Genomic DNA, 17,839 nt, shown 5'->3' on the forward strand with positions numbered 1-17,839 from the left:
TCAAACCAAAACGTTGCAAAATAGAGAGCAAGCTTTTGAATTATCCAGAATTCTTTGTCAGGGTAGTGGCTGATGATGGAGAATTCTGGAGAACTCAGAAAAGCTTGCTCGCTCTTTTATGATAAACACAGACACTCCAAGTGTATTTTCCAGGGGCGGTGCCAGATTTGCAGAAGCCGTCCTGGTTTCTGATTTTATCCTGGAAAATCTCTCTTTTCATTAGAGAAGTGTTGGCCGATATGGAGTTTTGCAACTCCCCCACCGAGCCAAGGAGATAATTAACCTATACAACCTTTAGAAGACACCTGAAGGCAGCCCTGTTTAGGGAAGTTTTTTTAAATGTTTAATGTTATATTATGTTTTTGTATATGTTGGAAGCTGCCCAGAGTGGCTGGAGCAACCTGGTCAGATATAGATATAACAACAACAACAACAACAACAACAACGAAGTCCCTATTTTCATTGGAGAAATGTTGATGGATATGTAAACAGTGGATTTTAAAAGGAATTTCTTTCTTTTATAAGGAAAAAAAAATATTATTATTATTTTTAAAGAATTTTCTTGTGGCCAATATGGTTTCCTTTGTTTTGTGTCTTTAATAATAATAATAATAATTAATAATAATAATAATAGAAGACCCTATTTTCATTGTAAAAATGTTGGTGGGTATGTAAGCAGTGGGTTTTAAAAGGAATTTCTTTCTTTCTTTTATTAGGAAAAAATCATTTTTTAAAATATTATTTTTAAAGGATTTTCTTGTGGCCATTACGGTTTCCTTTGTTTTGTGTCTTAAAGGAGTAATGTTTTGGGAAATATTTATGCCCCTTTTCATGGAGGTTCTGTTCCCTTGAACAAATCTGAGTCTGACTTGGCTCCTGCCGCCTTTCCCTCTCCCTCCCATCCCACCAGCTGGGTTCTTTTTCTAGTAAGGCCAAGCCCGGGATTTGAAGACGTTTATGCCACAGCTCTGGAATTTGGCAATGGTCCCTGGGGGTCAGGTGACGCTTCTCAGTGTCCCCTTTGCTGGGTCTTTAAAGCGACCCAGCCAAGTGCATTCTCCAGGGAGATCCCAAACTCAGACAGGCACAGCGTATCAGCCCAGAGATCACAGCCATGCCTGAACCCGCCAAGCCTGGTAAGGGTCCTTAGGTGTGTCATAAAGGTCACCTAGGCAGAGATGCTGAAGAACCAATTTTAATAAAATATAAGGGAGGGAGGGAGAGAGAGAAAAGTGGATGTTGGGCCTATTAGGGTGGTCCGTGGTGCAATTTGGTAATTTTAGACTCCAGATTTAATAACCGTACAGTGGGAAGGGGGCTTCTATAGAAAGTGTATTCATAGCTGTCAACTTTCAGATTTGAAAATAAGGGATCAGCAGCCTCGAAAATAAGGGATCGGCCGCCTCACCTGTCTATGGAATATCTAACAATCCGGGATAGCAGCGGGATGCAGCAGGAAACGGCACTGGAATAAGGGAATTTCCCGCAAAAAAAAGGGAAGGTTGACAGCTATGGTGTATTCGATTATGTAATTTGCAGTGTGTAAAGTCAGCCCTGCTGGTATTTTGGGGACCCTCGCGATATTTCTGCTGAGTGGGGCCCAGGACCCCTTGCCCTATAGCAGTGGCGTAGCGTGGGTTGTCAGCACCCGGGGCAAGGCAAGTAATGTGCGCCCCCTAACCCGTGGATTTTAGCAGGGGGCAGAGAGCTGCGAGTGCGAGCGCGCGCCCCCAGATGTTGCGTCCAGTGCGGCCGGCCACCCCTGCACCCCCCACGCTACGCCACTGCCCTATAGTCCTGTCCCAACGGCACCCATTGAGGGTGGTGATGGTTGGATGTTTCCCACAATCTCACAGTGCTTTGAGAAACAATAGGGTGGTTTTGGTCCCTGGGTCCCTCGTCACCTTGCCTTTGGGTTCTCCTGTGCATGTAAGAATCTGCCTTTTGTGCATGTTTCCGTGTGAGGCTTCTGAGCTGCCTTGTGTGGTCCTTGCTAACGAAGAATGGAAATCGAAGAATCTGTGGTCGGTATAAAGCCACTCTTAGATCGTGCGGGCCTGGTGTGTTCAGATCTCGGATGTTAAGCAGAGAACTGTGCTCGTTGCCTCTCTCTCGTGTGTGTTCCTTCCCAAGCTGCTCCAGGAAATATTTGGAAATGGCACATCAGGCCCACCAAAGGTGGGTCTTTTGCAAACACACACACACACACACACACATCCCGCATGGAAGGGGCAACTAGAGACGGGCTGCAAAGAGGTGTGGCAGAGTGCCAAGCATGGCTCTAAAACGCCCCAAAATATGGATGCTCTATTGCCGCCTCAAATTCAAGACAAGGCACCCCCCCCCCATCATTGCATTCTAAGAGGCTGAAACAAGCAAGAGCAAATTGTTTGCAATTAGGAATATGCCTTAAAATATGAGAGAAACAGAGGGAAGAGACCTCGTATCAGTTTTTGTTCCCCTAGCTAAGAATCTCGCCTCCCTATAAAAGACTTATCAAGAAAAACAGTGTGGAGTAGTGGTTAGATTGTCAGATTAGGAATCAGGTTCAAATCCTTCCCCTCTGAGCTTCTCTTTTGTATATGTGGTTATGCTTCTTTGTGTTTATTATACTTTATGGATCCCAAGAAATTTCAATTAAACTTTAAAGCAAGGTGAATTCTTAAGAACAGAGCACGTGGAGAGGTCTGCTTTTTCCACTTTTGTTTTTCGGTGCCGCTTGCAAATATTTTGACTGGAACATTTCAGGCTGAATAAATTCTATTCCGGTGCTGCCTCCCCTCTTTAATTTCATGTTATTTTGTAAAATGGATGTATTTTGATATTAGTGTGGTCATTGCTAATAATAATAATAATAATAATAATAATAATAATAATAATAATAATGGAAATTATGATGGAAATTAAATTTCAATATTGTCCACACACATATATTGACACATATAGAAATAATGAGATGAGGGGCAACCATCTCGCCTCCTTTCTGCACCCCTCCCCCGTCAACAGATGGCTACATCATTTATGATAGCTGATACTTCTTTGCCTCGATATATACTCCGATCCTTCGTTCACAGCTAATAAATCATCATCTCTCGTATCTGTATATAAAGGCGCTTGGATGTCAGTCACCCACCGGCATCCTGATCACTAGAAAAGTCTGACTGCAGGAAATTTTTAATCTAGCGGTCAAAATGTGCAAAGCGAAGTCCCTTCTCATAATAGTAACCGGCAGCACTCCTGCAGGCAAGCCAAGCCAAGCCTACAATCCCAGGATGGGGCAGCAGGTTCTGAGAGTCTTTCCTTTGCACCGTTTGAGCCTTTCTCAAGTTAGGGGAAAGCATTTGTTGTGGGTTAAATTGACTAGCTGTGTTGCATTTACTAGCAATGTCGCCCAGTTACAAGAAACCTTGCGGTGCAACCCCATAACTGTCAGGAGAGGGTTTGGTGATCCCTTGGGTCTGTTATACTGCTAGAGGAGCCTTGGGAGTGCGTTTTACAGAAGTTTGGGAAAGTACCACCTTGTATAAGAACCAAAGTATTATTAAGGTGTAGCACCTATACAAATAAGTTTAAGGAACTGAAGTGAAAGAACTGAAAAGAAGCTGTACGTTCATCATCTTGTTTAGAAGTCTGTAAAATCCACTGAATTTAATATATAAATGTAAGTTAAGTGTTTCTAGGTTTCCTGACACATCCTTTGTTTTACCAATTTTGTTCTGTAAATGTAAAACCTTTTATCTCTTTAACTCCTCTCTAAGTCTTCAAGTACCAGAGTTTTTCGTTCAGGAAAACCAAAAGCGAACTAGTAGTTAAGAGGGGGTTCACACCGCAATTTTCCGCTCAGCTCAGCTAGTCCCGGAGAAGTGTGTACAGGGATTGCAGTCGTATTTATTTAATTATGTTTTTTACTTCACAAAATTTATATAGCGCGCTTGATTGTAGAAAACCACAAAGCGGCTTGCAAAAAAGTCTTACAGTGCAATCTTAGCATGTTCACTGCAAAGTAAAGTCTATTGAGTTTCATGGGACTTACTCCCTGGGGAGACTGCAGCCTCGGTTGCATGACATTTAGTTCATTCCAGTAGGTGATTAATCAATCAGTTAGATATGCATAATTCTGCGTTTGAGTGAAAACTATCGTTCTGAAGCAAAAAAGCAAATCCTTTTTAAAATTGCCCATCTGCCATATTTGTATTAAAAGTGACTTAAAACAACAACTAAACCCCACCCCATTAATTGGTACACCTTTTGGCATTAACTTTTTAGTCGATAGAATGTTTTTCTAATCGGTTAAACTAGCTGATTATTTGATTACACTTTGAAGGTGGGATCCAACTCGTTATGTTTTTATATTTTGCTGGAAGCCGCCCAGAGTGACGGGGGCAACCCAGTCAGATGTGTGGCATATAAATAATAATAATATAATAATTATTTATTATTAAAAGAGCGGGGAAAGGATAGACGTTTGATATTCTACAACACATCTTTACAAGCGGAGGAGAAAACGTAATCCATTTCACTGATTGTAATGACCCCGAACCTATATGCTAATATCGGGCTCATTCTCCAAATTTGTGTCCTGATGCAGCTAAAATAACTCCATCCACTTACAAGTGGGAGTTGTCACAGACCTAGGAGAACCTAAGTTGCCCCCCGCCTCCTCTGAGACACTGTGCAAGGGATCCTGAAATGTGCTTTCCCAATTTTGCTTGGGGGAAGTGCAATACCTTGGTTTGACCCTAGAGGTCGCTTCGGAGCACATAACCTGGCTCACTTACTCAAGCTCTCTGTTCTGCACACCCTCATGGTTGTATACTGTTGTTCCTGCTCTCTATTCCTGACACACTGCGGGCTGATCGGTTAGATCCGATGACCTTTCTTGCAACCTCCCGCCACACAGGACATCACATGTGATTCTCGGCTAGTGCTTATGCAATCGGTGGAGCAGAAATGCCTTCTGCTAGTGGGTGCAAGATGCCAGTGGGAGTGGTTTGGAGAGAAGGTGGCATGGATGAGGGTGAGGGAATGTCACCCCAGGACCAACAGCCATTGCGTCAGTGCCTGGGAGGGGTGGATAATGGGATGGAGCCAGCCTTTCCATGCCTCTGTGCCAAGATGCATCGCACATCAGTATCACCGAGCAGGTGCAATCAGCCCAGCATAAAGGGGTAAGCAGGAAAGCGGTGTAGTTCTACAGTACTTGGGGAGCACGAGACCAGGAAGAAGGCGTCATCTTTCAGGGGGTAAGGGGAGGGGAGAGGTGGTCAGTTTTTTGCAGATTATTTTTTGAAGGAGGCCTTCTGTGTGTGTGTGTGTGTGTGTGCGCGCGCGCATGTATTTGCTAGACAAGGGCAGGAGTTAAATGTATTTAATTTTTTATTTATTTTTTGCTGATGACATAATTTTGCCTAGAAAAAAAGAGAGAACAATACCCAGAAAGCAAAAAGAGTTGGCTGGTTGGCTAAAACAGAAATGAATTCTTGAGAGCTGGCATGGCTGGTTGAAAGTGTGAGCTTGGATAAGTTGACAGGGCAGTTAAGAGACCCAAGAGTACCGAAAATTTAACAACAATTGGAGTTATTTTTTTAAAAAAAAAATCTGGAAGATTACTGCGGCGATTCAACAATTTTTGGCTGGGCTAGAATGACCCTTGTAAAGATAACTAGTAGAAACAGTGGGAAAGATGGTAAATGGAATATTAGATATGACTGGAAAGGCATATAACATAGAATTCTATGGACCCAAGTAAGAGGTGGAAGGAAGTCCAGTGCAAACAAAGTGACAACAAAATAAGTATATAAGTGACATAATTTTTATTTTCCTTTTTGTTTATGCATACATGTTCAATGGTGGAATGTTTATTGTGTTCAATTGTAAATTGTGAATGTTGACGTGTATGAAAACGATGACTGTAAATTAATTGAAAAACCAATAAAGATGTAATTTTAAAAAAGGAAGAAAGTGTGAGCTTTGAGCCTAGAAGTAGGGTAACCAAGTGTTCTACTTGAGTGAGGACAGGCCTCTGTTTCAGAGGTAGTGAAAGTGGTTGTGCCTTCTAGGTGTTGGGAGAGTACAACTCCTATCTGTTTGAAGGACTGTTAGAGGGCAGTCTTATATGTGAAAGTATCCTCTATTTGAAGGGCTGTCTGGCCACCTAGTTTAAAGATAAAGAACCCCAGGAAGGGAGAATGGGAGCCTCAAAGTTGCCCGACAGCAGTTAGCACCCAGGCATCAGATGGGTCAGAGATATTTCTATTTAAATAACAGCTATTATTTCTGAATGTGCATCTATACACATAATTTTTTGTTGTCGTTTAGTCATGTCCGACTCTTTGTGACCCCCGGACCAGAGCACGCCAGGCATGCCTGTCTTCCACTGCCTCCCGCAGCTTGGTCAAACTCATGCTGGTAGCTTCGAGAACACTGTCCAACCATCTCGTCCTCTGTCCTCCCCTTCTCCTTGTACCCTCCATCTTTCCCAACATCAGGGTCTTTTCCAGGGAGTCTTCTCTTCTCATAAGGTGGCCAAAGTACTGGAGCCTCAGCTTCAGGATCTGTCCTTCCAGTGAGCACTCAGGGCTGATTTCCTTAAGAATGGATAGGTTTGATCTTCTTACAGTCCATGGGACTCTCAAGAGTCTCCTCCAGCACCATAATTCAAAAGCATCAATTCTCTGGCGATCAGCCTTCCTTATGGTCCAGCTCTCACTTCCATACATCACTACTGGGAAAACCATAGCTTTAACTATACGGACCTTTGTTGGCAAGGTGATGTCTCTGCTTTTAATAGCACTTGCAAATTTATGCCCTTTTTGGGAAATGCACCCTATCAGGAAACCAAGTTCCCAGTTCGAATCTCACCTACATTAAAGACCCGTTAGAGGCAGAGTGGAGAGCCAGTCGAGGATCCGCACTCACCACTCTTTGGGCAGACATACAACCTTCCAAATCCCAAGAGAACCAAACTTATTTCCAGGATGAAACAGCTGTTTAGAGCGCTGATTGGCTGGGCCCTTTTGACAGTGATGTCACTGGAGTTGGAAGCCTGGTCCATGCAGTAAAGTGGGGTGCGGGAGCTACAGCTGAAATACTTCGATGTCCTGTAGGTTAGCCCTCCAACCAGGAGTGTGCGGATCAGGGGTCAGCAAACTTTTTCAGCAGGGGGCCAGTCCACTGTCCCTCAGACCTTGTGGGGGGTCCGGACTATATTTTTTGGTGGGGAATGAACAAATTCCTATGCCCTACAAATAACCCAAAGATGCATTTTAAATAAAAGGACACCTTCTACTCTTGTAAAAAACACACTGATTCCCGGACTGTCTGCGGGACGGATTTAGAAGGCGATTGGGCCAGATCCGGCCCCGGGGCCTTAGTCTGCCTACCCATGGTGTGGATAGTACTACCGGCTTGCCCTGCAGGGCTGTTGCAAGGGTAACAGCTATCATCTGCACTGGGATGTTTCAAGGAGCTGTTTGACAGTGGAACCGACAACCTTGAAAGGTGGAAGGTCATTTGTCAAGGATGCTGTAAGCTGCATGGAGCAGGTCCCTTTCAACTCTATGATTCTGCAATGCAGTTCTCTTTAAGTGCAACAGATGTAAACAATCAGGGATCAGATGCAGGGGACATTAGTGTAGCCAGGATTTATGTTAGGGGGGGAGCAGGACACCCACCTGTCGTCATCCTCTGTCTGGCTCTGTCTAGCCGAATCGGAATGAAATGTCTTGACCACAGTTGTTTTAAATTAATTACAGTGGTACCTCGGGTTACATACGCTTCAGGTTACAGACTCCGCTAACCCAGAAATAGTACCTCGGGTTAAGAACTTTGCTTCAGGATGAGAACAGAAATCGTGCTCTGGCGGCGCGGCAGCAGCAGGAGGCCCCATTACCACTGTACTTTCTTTTGACCCCAAGTGCTCAGAAAAATCTGTCGAAATCTTCAGTTACTGGAAAACTAGGACGTTAAATAAAAACGAAACCATCAAAATTAACACCATAGAGTAGCTTTCATGCGGTTAACAGGTATGTTTTGCAAAATTACAAAGAACTCGCCTTTTCTCATCTTAAAAAAAAAGAAAATCTGAACAAGTTTTATTGCTGAAAACCTTCTCAGCATTTAAACATAGCCCATTGAGACGTTCCCTTATCATTGTTGACCTTAGCCAGTTCTTCATTCCCTGCAAGGTACTGAATGACCGCTGTCGTGTACGGCTGAGCAAGAGAGATGAGCAGAGCCTTTTTTGTGGTAGGGCATCTCAATTTCAAATATTCTGATTATTTCTACTTTTCGTTAAGTATTATTATTTATTTACTTGATTTAGGAGGGGCAGCTGCCCCCCTGGCTATGTCCATGCCAGGGGAAGTAGCAACACCCAAAGGGATGCCACAGTCTGAGGCTGTTCCCTTAGCCTGGCCTAGGAGCTGCAAAAAAGGCCCGACTCGCCATGTCGCGGAGACTTTCCCCCTTGAAGCAGTTGTGCTGCGAGATCCGAGCATTACAGACCAGCACCCTGTGTGGCATCACAGCTCTCAGACTGCCTGGTGCTTCGTTGGAACGATGCCCTTAAATACATACACAGTTGCCCCAAGCAACCAGCCGAGTTGTTTGCGCAGTTGGGCCAGATCTTTCATGCGGCAGAGGCAAGCAGGATGCTTAAATTGGCAACTGCCTCGGAACAGCTTGATTCTAAGAGGTGCTTTAGAGCAAAAAGGTGAAGTTTTTTCAGGACCGTACCACTTCAGGCTACAAGGGGAGGAGTACTCCACATGGGGCGGGGGGAATAGCTTATCAGGTTTTAGCCAATGTTAAGCATAATCAGAGCCAATCCATTGAAATCAATGGGCATAAGTTAGTCATGCCCATTAATTTCTTCTTTTTTTTGTATAATCTTTTTTATTGAGTTTTACACTACACATTTAAATTCAAACGTTAAACATCAGCAGCAGTGGGATGGCCAGCTTCCAAGAGACTGCGATCTACTCACAGAGTTAAAAACTGGCAGTGATCTACTCCCTTTTTTGGGGTGCAGGTCAAAGTTATTGAGCTTTTTTAGGGAGGAGGAGAGCCCTGTTTTTTAGGGGTGCAGGGCAAAGATGTAGAGCTATTTTTAGGGGAGCCAGAGTTTCTGGGGTTCTTTGGGGGGGAGCCAGTGATCTACCAGTGATCTACCACAGACATCCACTGATCTACCAGTGGATCACGGTCTACCTGTTGTGACATGCCTGATCATCACCACCTCTGGTTACATATGCTTCAGGTTACATACTCTGCTAACCCAGAAATATTACCTCGGGTTAAGAACTTTGCTTCAGGATGAGAACAGAAATCATGCTCCGGCGGCGTGGCGGCAGCAGGAGGCCCCATTAGCTAAAGTGGTGCTTCAGGTTAAGAACAGTTTCAGGTTAAGTATGGACCTCCAGAATGAATTAAGTACTTAACCTGAGGTACCACTGTAGGATTCTCTGACTTAAATAGTCCAATTTTTCCCTTAGTTTTTAGTACATAAGAAGCGTTACTCAAATCCTGCCAAAGTTTTTAGTTGTTTACAGTGTTCTCTTAAGCAAATTGTAATTTCCCCCCATTCCTTATTAAAGTTCCTCTCTCCTTGGTTTCTGATTTTCCTGGTCATTTTCGCCTTTTCGGCGTAGTTCATCATCTTCATCAGCCATTCATCTCTGGTCGGGGCTTTATCTTCTTTCCATCTCTGGGCCAGCAGTATCCACGCTGTTGTCGTCGCATACATAAATAATCGTTTCTGTTCCTTTGGTATCTCTGTGCCTAAAACTCCTAGTAAAAAAGCCTCTGGTTCATGCCCATTAATTTCAATGGGTCGACCATGAGTATGACTGGTGTTGCATCCAACCCCTTACATCTATGCTTAGTTTGCTTGCTTTATGGAATTTTCTTCCCATACATCACACAAGCACACCCCTTTACTCTGAAGTGGAACAGTCCTGGAAAAGCTCACCACTTGGCTTTTCCTGATCTGTCATCACCTCTGATAGACGTATTGCTGGGAGAGGCAATGGACTCTGGAAGCAGAGGGGGTGAGAAACCAGCTGGGATGATGATGAAGATGAACCAGCTGGGATAGCTCAGTTGGTAGAGCATGAGATTCTTAATCTCAGGGATGTAGGTTTGAGACCCACACTGGGCAAAAAGGTATTGCTGGGGGTTGGACAAGACGACGCTTGTGTTCCCTTTCAACTCTACAATTCTGTGATTCTATGTTCTCTGTCGTCAGCCATGTGGCCCTAACCAACCCCATTCTGAGCAGCTGATCAGGATACTCCTTAATTCTGTTGAGAGGATTCATGGGGGAATTTCCCACAATGCCCTGGAGTAACACTACATTAGGTGCTTTGCGACATTGGGGAAAATTGGGGGGAATTAAAATGGCAGCCATTTTTTTGAGTTCTTTTGCTGCTGTCACTACAAAATAAGACTGAAAGGTGCCCATCAATGTTACAGAGGGCTCATCAGAGGGCACTTGGCAGAGTGGCCACTTGCAATAAATGCATTGCCAAAAAAAGAGGACGAAAGATGCTGGCAATCTGCATAACATTTGTGCATGTGCGTGCATATATATATATATAATGGTTAAAGAGATGCAAGAAAAACATAATGATTGTCTTTTAATCTGTTATCAACAGTTTAACATGGGCCTCTCACCAGCATTGTGTAATGGCCAGATGGCAGGTTTTGTGCTGTTGGCATCTCAATGTTCCTGCTGTGAGCATTTAAATGCATGTGCATTAGGCACAAGATCCATCCAGTTCCAACCCCGTCGAGAGTTATAACTTATAGACACCCTGGAGAGAAAGCTCTGAAGCTGGCAGAACGACAGCTTTAGCAGACTCACTAACAAAATTCTGACGAGCTGTGATTCAGAGGAGCCAATAGGAGGGATGCAAGCTGGAACGGAGGTGTTATGGGGGATATATCAAAGGGGGACAGGATAGGCAAAGCAGGGGTGGCCTTTGGGCTTTAGAATTTCAGTGGTGCCCTGTGTGATGCCAAAATTTGGGGCACCCCCCTTGCCTTCTGTTCGTCATTGTTGCAGCTCCCTCTCAGCTTGGCGGGCAGTGCGGGCGAACCGGTCGTGCTCCCCTAAACCCTCCTCTGGGCAAAGTGTGCTTCTGGTGGTGTCAACCAAACCGTGCCCTACAAGTTAAATAATGGTGTATTTCACATTCAGGCTCCCGTCTAATATATTTTCTCTGACAAAGTCTTATTGATTTTGATGGAGATGAATTTTAAGTATGCTGGTTTAGGACTGCAGGCTGATTTTAACACCCAGTTTATTTTGCTCTTTATTTACTATATTTATATTTAAGGTGCCCAGTAGGACTTTTGTTTCCTGGGCATTTATTATGACGTTATAATTAGTATGCGCAGAATACCTTCCTTCCTTCCTTCCTTCCTTCCTTCCTTCCTTCCTTCCTTCCTTCTTTCCTACCTACCTACTTTTCAGGTTTATACATTTCACTAACTTTACATTCACTTTGACATTTCAAAACTTGATTTTCTTCCCCCTCTTTCTGCAGTTCCTTAAATTTATTTTTAATATTTTCTGCATATGCAAATTAACTTAATTTGCTCATTTATTCATCTTCTTTAAATATATACTCTTATGAAACTGCAGGTTGATCCTGCCAGTGTTCTTAACTGTTTACAATTTTTCTGCAACAAACCATTTCCATTCTTTTATAAAAAGCTTAGCTTGATTTCTTATTCTTCCGGTAAGTTTTGCCATTGCTGCATATTCCATAAGTTTTTGTGGCGAATACCTTTCTGTTGAGTAATCATGGGAAAGTGAGTGGGGCAGTGGAGTCAGGGGGTCAGAATGAATTACAGTGGTACCTCAGGTTACATACGCTTCAGGTTACATACACTTCAGGTTACAGACTCTGCTAACCCAGAAATATTACCTCGGGTTAAGAACTTTGCTTCAAGATGAGAACAGAAATTGTGCTCTGGCGGCGCAGCGGCAGCAGGAGGCCCCATTAGCTAAAGTGGTGCTTCAGGTTAAGAACAGTTTCAGGTTAAGAACGGACCCCCAGAATGAATTAAGTACCGTACTTAACCTGAGGTACCACTGTACTTTTTTGGGGTAGTGCTTGCATTCCCCCCCCCAGTAACCACAGTTTTCAATCCAGCAGCCAATCTCTCTCCATGCTGCAAAGCAATGCTCTCAGCCATTGAAGGTCGGGACTCCTGGGGGGGGGGTCTGTGTCCGTTTTATTGCAAGGTGATAAGGTTAGCACCTGTGGGGTTGTCGATAGATAGATATGACTTGCGGAGAGTACATAATAAGATCCTTGGGGGAAGGTACATGATGTCACCTCCTTGCTGAAGCTAAGCAGGGCCGGGTCTGGTTACTACTGTATCTGGACGGGTGACAGGCGAAAACCTACACATATATTTGTCTTGGTTTCCATGATGGAAAAAAGATGCACCAAAAAATGTAATAGCGCAAAATAAATGGATTGTTTGCTCTTGTGAGCAGTTAGGGAGCAGAAATAAAGGAAGAAATGGAGTATCTATTGATGTCTTTTTCTGGTCTGTGCTAACTTGGGGACCTCGGCCTTTGAAGACAGGCCAGGGCAAGCACTTAAGCAAAGGAAGAACTGCTAGCATAAACAAGACCCATCATTTATCTGGTCTTTGGATTCTCTGAATATTCTGGACGTTCTCCAGGCCACTTGTTAGTTAAAATATGGTTGTGCTGCTTTGTAAGATTGTCCGGGGATGTTTGTTGTGCCACATGGATTTACTTGTCACTTTGGGAATGCTGATTGTAGTGTGGTAGGCAACCAGCGTGGGCAAGTGTCATAGCGGGTGACTGTCACAATCGTGAATGTGTTTATATTTGTCACAAAAGCTGTTATGTCAAGGCATGTGCAGGCTGGAGTCACCATCCAGCACAGAGTTAGGCCACGTGCGCGCCATACATTTAAAGGATACGGCTTGCCCTCAAAGCGCATGACACCCTCCACAGAATCCTGGGAACTGCAGTTTGTTAAGGGTGCTGGGAATTATAGCTGTTGGGTGTTAAACCACAATTCCCAGGATTCTTTGGGGGAGGGGTTCATGCACTTTAAATGTACAGTGTGTACGCAGCCTTTGGCCTACGGAAACCACTTTCATTTCAGTGGGACTTCAGTGCGCCTGATTGCTGTGCACTGGATTGTGATCTCTGCTGTGCGCATGGATATATAGTGTATACATAGCCCATAATTATAGTTAGCCGTGGATTTTCTTCACTTTGGAAGGTACATTTAAATATGTGTTGTTGTTGTTTTTTTGTGTGTGTGTGTGTGTGTGCAGTAAGCAGCTTAATGCCCACTAGGGTGCATTCCAGGACATTTTTATATATTTGCAGATGGAGGAATATTGTGTGTGTGTTGCTGCGCTGTCTAGTTTGCTTGATACCTAAAGAAGGTGTGTGGATTGTGCGAGTCTTGAGGCATGCACCGTAGGTGCCTAGTTTTTCTGGGATGAAAGTACACGTGGGATCTGCAACAAAATGTTGCAGTGCAGCATGCTGCTGCTGAGAATACTTCTTTCTGTCCCCCTCCCACCTGGCTTTCCATCCTTCCCCAAACTATTAGTCAGCATTCTGTGGCCACCAAGCACATACAGTCCTCACTGAACAGTTTTTTAGTGTATGTCCCCCATGCCTCAATTAAGAGCTTCCCCCCTTTCTTTTTTTAACTTCTGCAAACCTTGGGATTCCCCTGAGCCCGTTAACAGGTACATCTTGTGTGTGGATGGTCCCGTTTTGTCTGCCTGAGTATTGAGTACTACCTAAGCACCAGGTTTTGAGACTGCGATCAGTCTCTATGAGGTTGTCATATATTTTGCAGTGTACAATTTGCATTTCCCCGTATGTCTGTTGATTTATTCTAAGGTTTATATCCTGTCCTTCAGAGAAGTATTTCCCAGGGTGGCCGACAACATCTCAAAATAAAATATAATCAATATAGAGTAACCGCAACACTAAAACGGTATGTATAACTGGATCCATATAGTGATATCCGGCATGTTAGATGCCATGTGTGTTATGGCGCATGCTTGTGAGAGCGAGAGATTAGGGCCTGTTGGTAATTGAATGTTAATTGTGTAGTGCCGTACTTTGTAGAAATGGAATTTCAGTTGTCGTTCGTACATGTGGAGTTCAAGGCTATGTATTTTCTGAATACTGGAACATAGACAGTTCAAAATGTGTTAATGGGTAGGGCAGACAATCCACTGGTGATAACAATAATACTATATTTGACAATCTACTGCTGTACACTGACATTTGCTGCCTGAGGCAACGTGCCCTGCCCTACCCATTGGTAATTTAAGCATTTTCGTAGGATATGTGTGTATAAAACGGTGACTAAAGGTAACATTAAAAAGCTACATTGCAAAATCTTAATATGACTGAGAGATGTGTTTATATTTTATTTTTTAAAGCAATAAAAGCAGGAATCCTTCAGCCCCAAAGTTGCGTCTCTAATTGCAAGTATATATGGAGTCAGGCTGTGGCTATTCAGTCGTCATGGAATATCACTCTGCACATGTTCAGTGGCACTCCTAGATTTCCTGTCACTCACATATTCCAGGACTGATCCTTGTAAATAACACAAAAAGCTCCAGTTTTTGAATCTACATGTTTGATATGCACAACCTGATGTGCGCTCTGCGATCACGCACAGTGTGGTGCTTGTTTTATTGTAGGTGGGGCGTCCAATTTAGAACCTGTAATATTGAAGGTGGGCAGTGGACAATTTGGGTTATGCATTAGACACGCATGCTATAAAAACATTTTTAAACGTCATCTGCATCTTTCAGGCTTGCTGTGAGACTGCAAATAGTTCTGTGGGGTAGATGGGTAATCACAGTGCATATCTGAGGGTGTATTGGGTGTGCTCTCTTGGTGTGCAAAGAGAGAAAACCGCTGTACGTTTTAGGTGCAGATTTCTGTAGAGTTCATCGCTGTGGCTGATGTACGGCACCCCGACCAGACACATGCGTTTCAGGGGGGCTGTTTCTCTCACCTACAAGGGTGTTGTATGTGGAGTCTTGGCTTAGTGACAGCAAACACCCTGAACAGAAGCAAGAAGGGGTAAGCTGAGAGGCCTAAATTGCTGATCCCAGGGGATTCTGCTGCAGCCAGGGGGTTGGGTTACCTTAGCGGTTGGGCAAGAGCCGCTCAAAACCAGGCAGCTAATTATAAACGTTTCTTGGCCCTGCCTCCTTCCTCGAAGCAGCACGGAGCCCAGTCTTCTCTCCCTGCCCCTAATAGGACACAGGGTCCCCGAAAAGGCAATGCGAGACGGAGCCCAGGAAAGGTCAGGCAGGCACTCAGGAAGGCCTTACAGGTGGGAAAGTGCTAAATCAATGTCTCCCGGAAGAGGCTCAACAAGCCCTGAAGCAGTTGTGCTCGGCTGGGTTTAACCCACATCCAAGTGCTGAAAACAAATCAAATACAGTGGTAACTCGGGTTACATACGCTTCAGGTTACAGACTCAGCTAACCCAGAAATAGTACCCCGGGTTAAGAACTTTGCTTCAGGATGAGAACAGAAATTGGGCTCCGGCAGCACGGCAGCAGCAAGAGGCCCCATTAGCTAAAGTGGTGCTTCAGGTTAAGAACAGTTTCAGGTTAAGAACAGACCTCCGGAACGAATTAAGTACTTAACCCGAGGTACCACTGTACCCCAAAACAAAAGAAGGATTCTTAACTCGGGGAAGAAGAGGAAGGGTGCCAAGGGAGACTCTGTATGGCGTCTTCGTGGTGGCAAATCACACGCTCCAGCCTTCATATCCTGCCAGGGATTATGGGACTAGATCACATCTGGTGGCAAACAAGGAGCAAGCAGTTTGCTGCTGAGAAGCCTTTTCCTAGCCTGCTTTCCTTCCCACTCCCCCCTGCTTTCCTAAAATCAAACTATTTGCTCCCTTTGGAGAAGAGAGGGCGTGGAAGTAGATGAGGTGAATGCGAGAGCAGTGCTGTTTTTCTCTTATAATGGCAATGGCGCCCACCTGAGGAGTGCCGGAACTGAGTTCTTCAGCAATGTCTAGGCAACACGATGACCATGTACATATGCAATAGACCATCTTTATAGAATTCCATCAAACCATAACAAGAACAAAATGAAACCTTTAGTCTCAAAGTCTCTGAAAATCTTTAAATGAAGCGAGGTACCAGCTACATATGATGAAAGACAAGGTGTGAACTGAGTTCTGGCAAGTCTCAGCTGAAAAAAACCCCAGGGTGAGAGCCTGCTTTGAGTTCGCACCAGTCCAAAGGAGAGCTGGGCCGATCTCAAATTGGGAGCCTTCCATGGAAGCCTGGCGGCTTGCATTTTTAGGTCCCTCCATTTTGAATAATTGGCCCATACTGAAAAGCAAAGCCATCTACTCTTCCAAATGACCAGGGCAATGTTTTGCTTGTTTTTTCTGGTTGTTGGGCAACCAGTTGCAAGTTTCCAAATGCCCAGACTGGGGCAGGCTCCTAGTAGACGTCTCTCCCCCTAGTTCCACAAACTTTCTAAACGCACTAAGAACAGGAAAGCTCCCCTCTCTTCTTCCTTTTCCTCTTCCTTGTTTCCTTTGCGGTGCTGATTTGCAGGCCTGCCATTTTTGTCGCCCGCTGCCAGGGCCTGAGATTTTCACTGCATGAGGTGGTATAGACTCGTTACTCGAGGCGGCTGAAGTATTTTGGCACCCGCGGCAGAAAAATCGCACAAGCGCCTCTCCCGGGGAGTAAAAATACAATTATAATAAAATGAAATAAATAATAATTTGCAGCCCTTTCACAACATCCCCACTGTGGATTCCTAACCATATTTTTAGTTCAGTACAGCACACCCCCTCCTCCAGTTCTGGGGGCTTTTCAGGACAGGCAATGGAGATCGTAAGCCCTGTGTAAAAGCAGAGCAGAATAATTCCCATCCCCGTAATGTGTGAAGTTAACTTTCTTGGGAAAAGCAAGTAGAAACCAGAGCCCTTTGAAATACAGCAGTGCTTCAAGAGACAGAGGCTGCATTCTAGTCAGCAGCGAGTTAGGACAAGTTCAGACCTTCCAACTGTCCCTATTTTCCAGGGATTTATGGAAGGCGTCCCAGTTTCTGATTTGATCCCCGAATGACCCGCTTTCCCTTAGGACACCCCTATTTTCATCAGATAAATGTTGGAGGGTACAGAGTTGTGCCACCGCTGAGCCAAGGAGATAATTAACTAGGCAGCCTTTAGAAGGCATCTGAGAAGGCATAGGGAAGGTTTTTTTTAATGTTTAATGTTTTATTATGCTTTTATATATGTTGGAAGCTGCCCAGAATGGCTGGAGCAACCCAGTCAGATAGGCGGGGTATAAATAGCAAAATTATGATTAATGTTATTAAGGAATAGGATGTCCCTATTTTCATCGAAGAAATGTCAGAGAGTACAGTGGTACCTCAGGTTAAGTACTTAATTCATTCCGGAGGTCTGTTCTTAACCTGAAACTGTTCTTAACCTGAAGCACCACATTAGCTAATGGGGCCTCCTGATGCTGCCATGCCGCCGGAGCACGATTTCTGTTCTCATCCTGAAGCAAAGTTCTTAACTCGAGGTACTATTTCTGGGTTAGCAGAGTCTGTAACCTGAAGCGTCTGTAACCTGAAGCGTATGTAACCCGAGGTACCACTGTATGCAAGTTTGAGGATCTTGCCAACCTCTATAACAGGCACGGCCAAACTTGGAGCTCCAGATGTTTTAGGACTACAACTCCCATCATCTCTAGCTAACAGGACCAGTGGTCAGGGGTGATGGGAATTGTAGCCCCAAAACATCTGGAGGGCCAA

The 17,839-nt window shown here is 44.3% G+C and overlaps 1 protein-coding gene across 1 annotated transcript in view; it reads left to right on the forward strand.

Moving 5' to 3' along the window:
- Positions 1-957: 957 nt before the first annotated feature.
- Positions 958-17,839, forward strand: part of MYBPC2 (myosin binding protein C2) — a gene marked incomplete at its 5' end in the record, with an annotated part of 66,358 nt that continues 49,476 nt past the window's right edge. The window contains 3 exon segments of the mRNA XM_081837628.1: positions 958-1,003; positions 1,006-1,056; positions 1,059-1,136. Of these exon segments, the coding sequence (XP_081693754.1) occupies positions 958-1,003; positions 1,006-1,056; positions 1,059-1,136 (175 nt within the window).

This window comes from Podarcis erhardii (genome assembly GCF_964252035.2).
Source record: "Podarcis erhardii genome assembly, chromosome: 13".
NCBI lineage: Eukaryota > Metazoa > Chordata > Lepidosauria > Squamata > Lacertidae > Podarcis > Podarcis erhardii.